We start from the raw sequence: 1,642 nt of genomic DNA, 5'->3' as shown, positions 1-1,642 counted from the left end.
ACACACACACACACACACACACACACACACACACACACACACACGCACAGTGGAATGTCCTACAATGACTCTAATGATTTGCTTAGTCAGCACACAGTTATATCTAGATTAACAACTCGGCATGTTTGTTTTATTTTTCTTTGACTGAAGCTACAGTAGTCATGATGAGACACACCGACTCTCACACAGTAAAACAGTTGAAGCACTGAAAGCTGAGAGTGCCCACCAAAGTGCACACTGTGGATGAGAACACACAAGTCCTGACAGCTCTCTGGATGTCTCACGACAGCAAGGATTCTATATGAAAGCCTCGCGCTTTGCTGGGCATCTTGAATGTGGCCTCAGGTGCAGCGGTGCCCGATGCTGTGTGCTGGAGGTATGTGGGTGCATCTCTGCCGGGCTCTGTGCCGCTGTACGCCGCCTCTGACATGTAAGTGTGCTGTGCCGGATAGTTCAGATTATAGGGCAGTACGTGGGCCACTGGGGACCAGTACAGCCGGGGGCCGGGCTGCTCCACGCACGACCTCTCCTCCCTTCTTTTGAAAGGTGTGCCGAGGATGCTGTCGATGGCGAACGGGCTGGAGAACTTGGCCCCCACTCTCTCTTCCGGGGCCGGGAGGCGGGTGTCCTCGCTGAGGATGTCCGGGCTTTCCTGCTCCTTGAGGGGCCTTTTGGAGATGCGCTTCCTCCTGCGGCGGAACACCCCGTCAGCGAAGGTGTACTCGCTGTGTGGGTTGAGCATCCAGTAGTTGTCCTTGCCCCAGGGCCTGGACGGGTCCCGCAGGACTTTGAGGAAGCAGTCGTTGAGCGACAGGTTATGGCGCACGGAGTTCCTCCAGCCGGTATAGCTGCCACGGAAAAACGGGAACTTCTTCATCAGGTAGTCATTGATCTCTGCCAGAGTGAGGCGGCCGCTGCTGGACTCTCGGATGGCCATGGCGATCAGGGCGATGTAGGAGTAAGGGGGCTTAGGTCTGCGGGTGTAGGGCTTCCCTTTGCCGCCATCGCTGCTCTGTGTGACAGGTGCCGGGCTGTTGGCTACGCAGTCTCCGTCCGAACCCAGCTCGTCTCCGGACAGGGGAGAAGGGACTCCCGCCTCTGCGTCAATGCACAACTCCAGCGGCTTCTGCGCGTAGTGATGCGCGGAGAAAACTTCAAGTTTCATTTCCCCAAAAAAGGATAACCGTCTCCTCTCGGTAACCTTGCCGTGTGAATGGTCTCCTAGGTTGGACTCTTGTCTCAGCTCAGAAGCGCAGCAGGTGTACGAGTCCTGACAGCAAAAATGTGCCTGAGTGTTTGTTGTGTGTTGTAAAGGCTCGTGTGGAGCGCTGGAGGCACCCTGAGCCTCAGTCTGGGGCAGCAGAACACAGATCTGTCTCCGGAGACACGCTTGTCTTGTTATAATATAACGCCTGGGAAAGGGACGGCCCACAGGCGGGGTTTCCAACTCGAATCCATTGAAGCGACTGAAGTAATATAGTATATGTATGTTTACAATTGGACGTTACCATGCCACACCAGGGAAGAAGAAGAAAAAAAACAAACAGGGAGGATAAGTGAGGCGAGGCAGGGCAGGTATGACAAATATAATTAGCTTCAAACGCAACTATCTGTGAATAGCTCGTTATTTCTAGTTACGAGT

The 1,642-nt window shown here is 54.1% G+C and overlaps 1 protein-coding gene across 1 annotated transcript; it reads right to left on the bottom strand.

Moving 5' to 3' along the window:
• Positions 1-1,391, bottom strand: foxq1b (forkhead box Q1b). The gene has a single exon (XM_026148401.1). It carries the CDS (start codon positions 1,163-1,165, stop codon positions 281-283), a length of 885 nt encoding a protein of 294 aa, XP_026004186.1. The 5' UTR covers positions 1,166-1,391; the 3' UTR covers positions 1-280.
• Positions 1,392-1,642: the final 251 nt, after the last annotated feature.

Source organism: Astatotilapia calliptera, chromosome 17 (assembly GCF_900246225.1).
Source record: "Astatotilapia calliptera chromosome 17, fAstCal1.2, whole genome shotgun sequence".
Classification (NCBI taxonomy): Eukaryota; Metazoa; Chordata; class Actinopteri; order Cichliformes; family Cichlidae; genus Astatotilapia; species Astatotilapia calliptera.
This window is presented reverse-complemented; position numbering and strand designations above follow the sequence as displayed.

Excerpts from the sequence above, each read along its gene's own strand:
- foxq1b (XM_026148401.1), bottom strand. The coding sequence starts at position 1,165 with ATGAAACTTGAAGTTTTCTCCGCGCATCACTACGCGCAGAAGCCGCTG.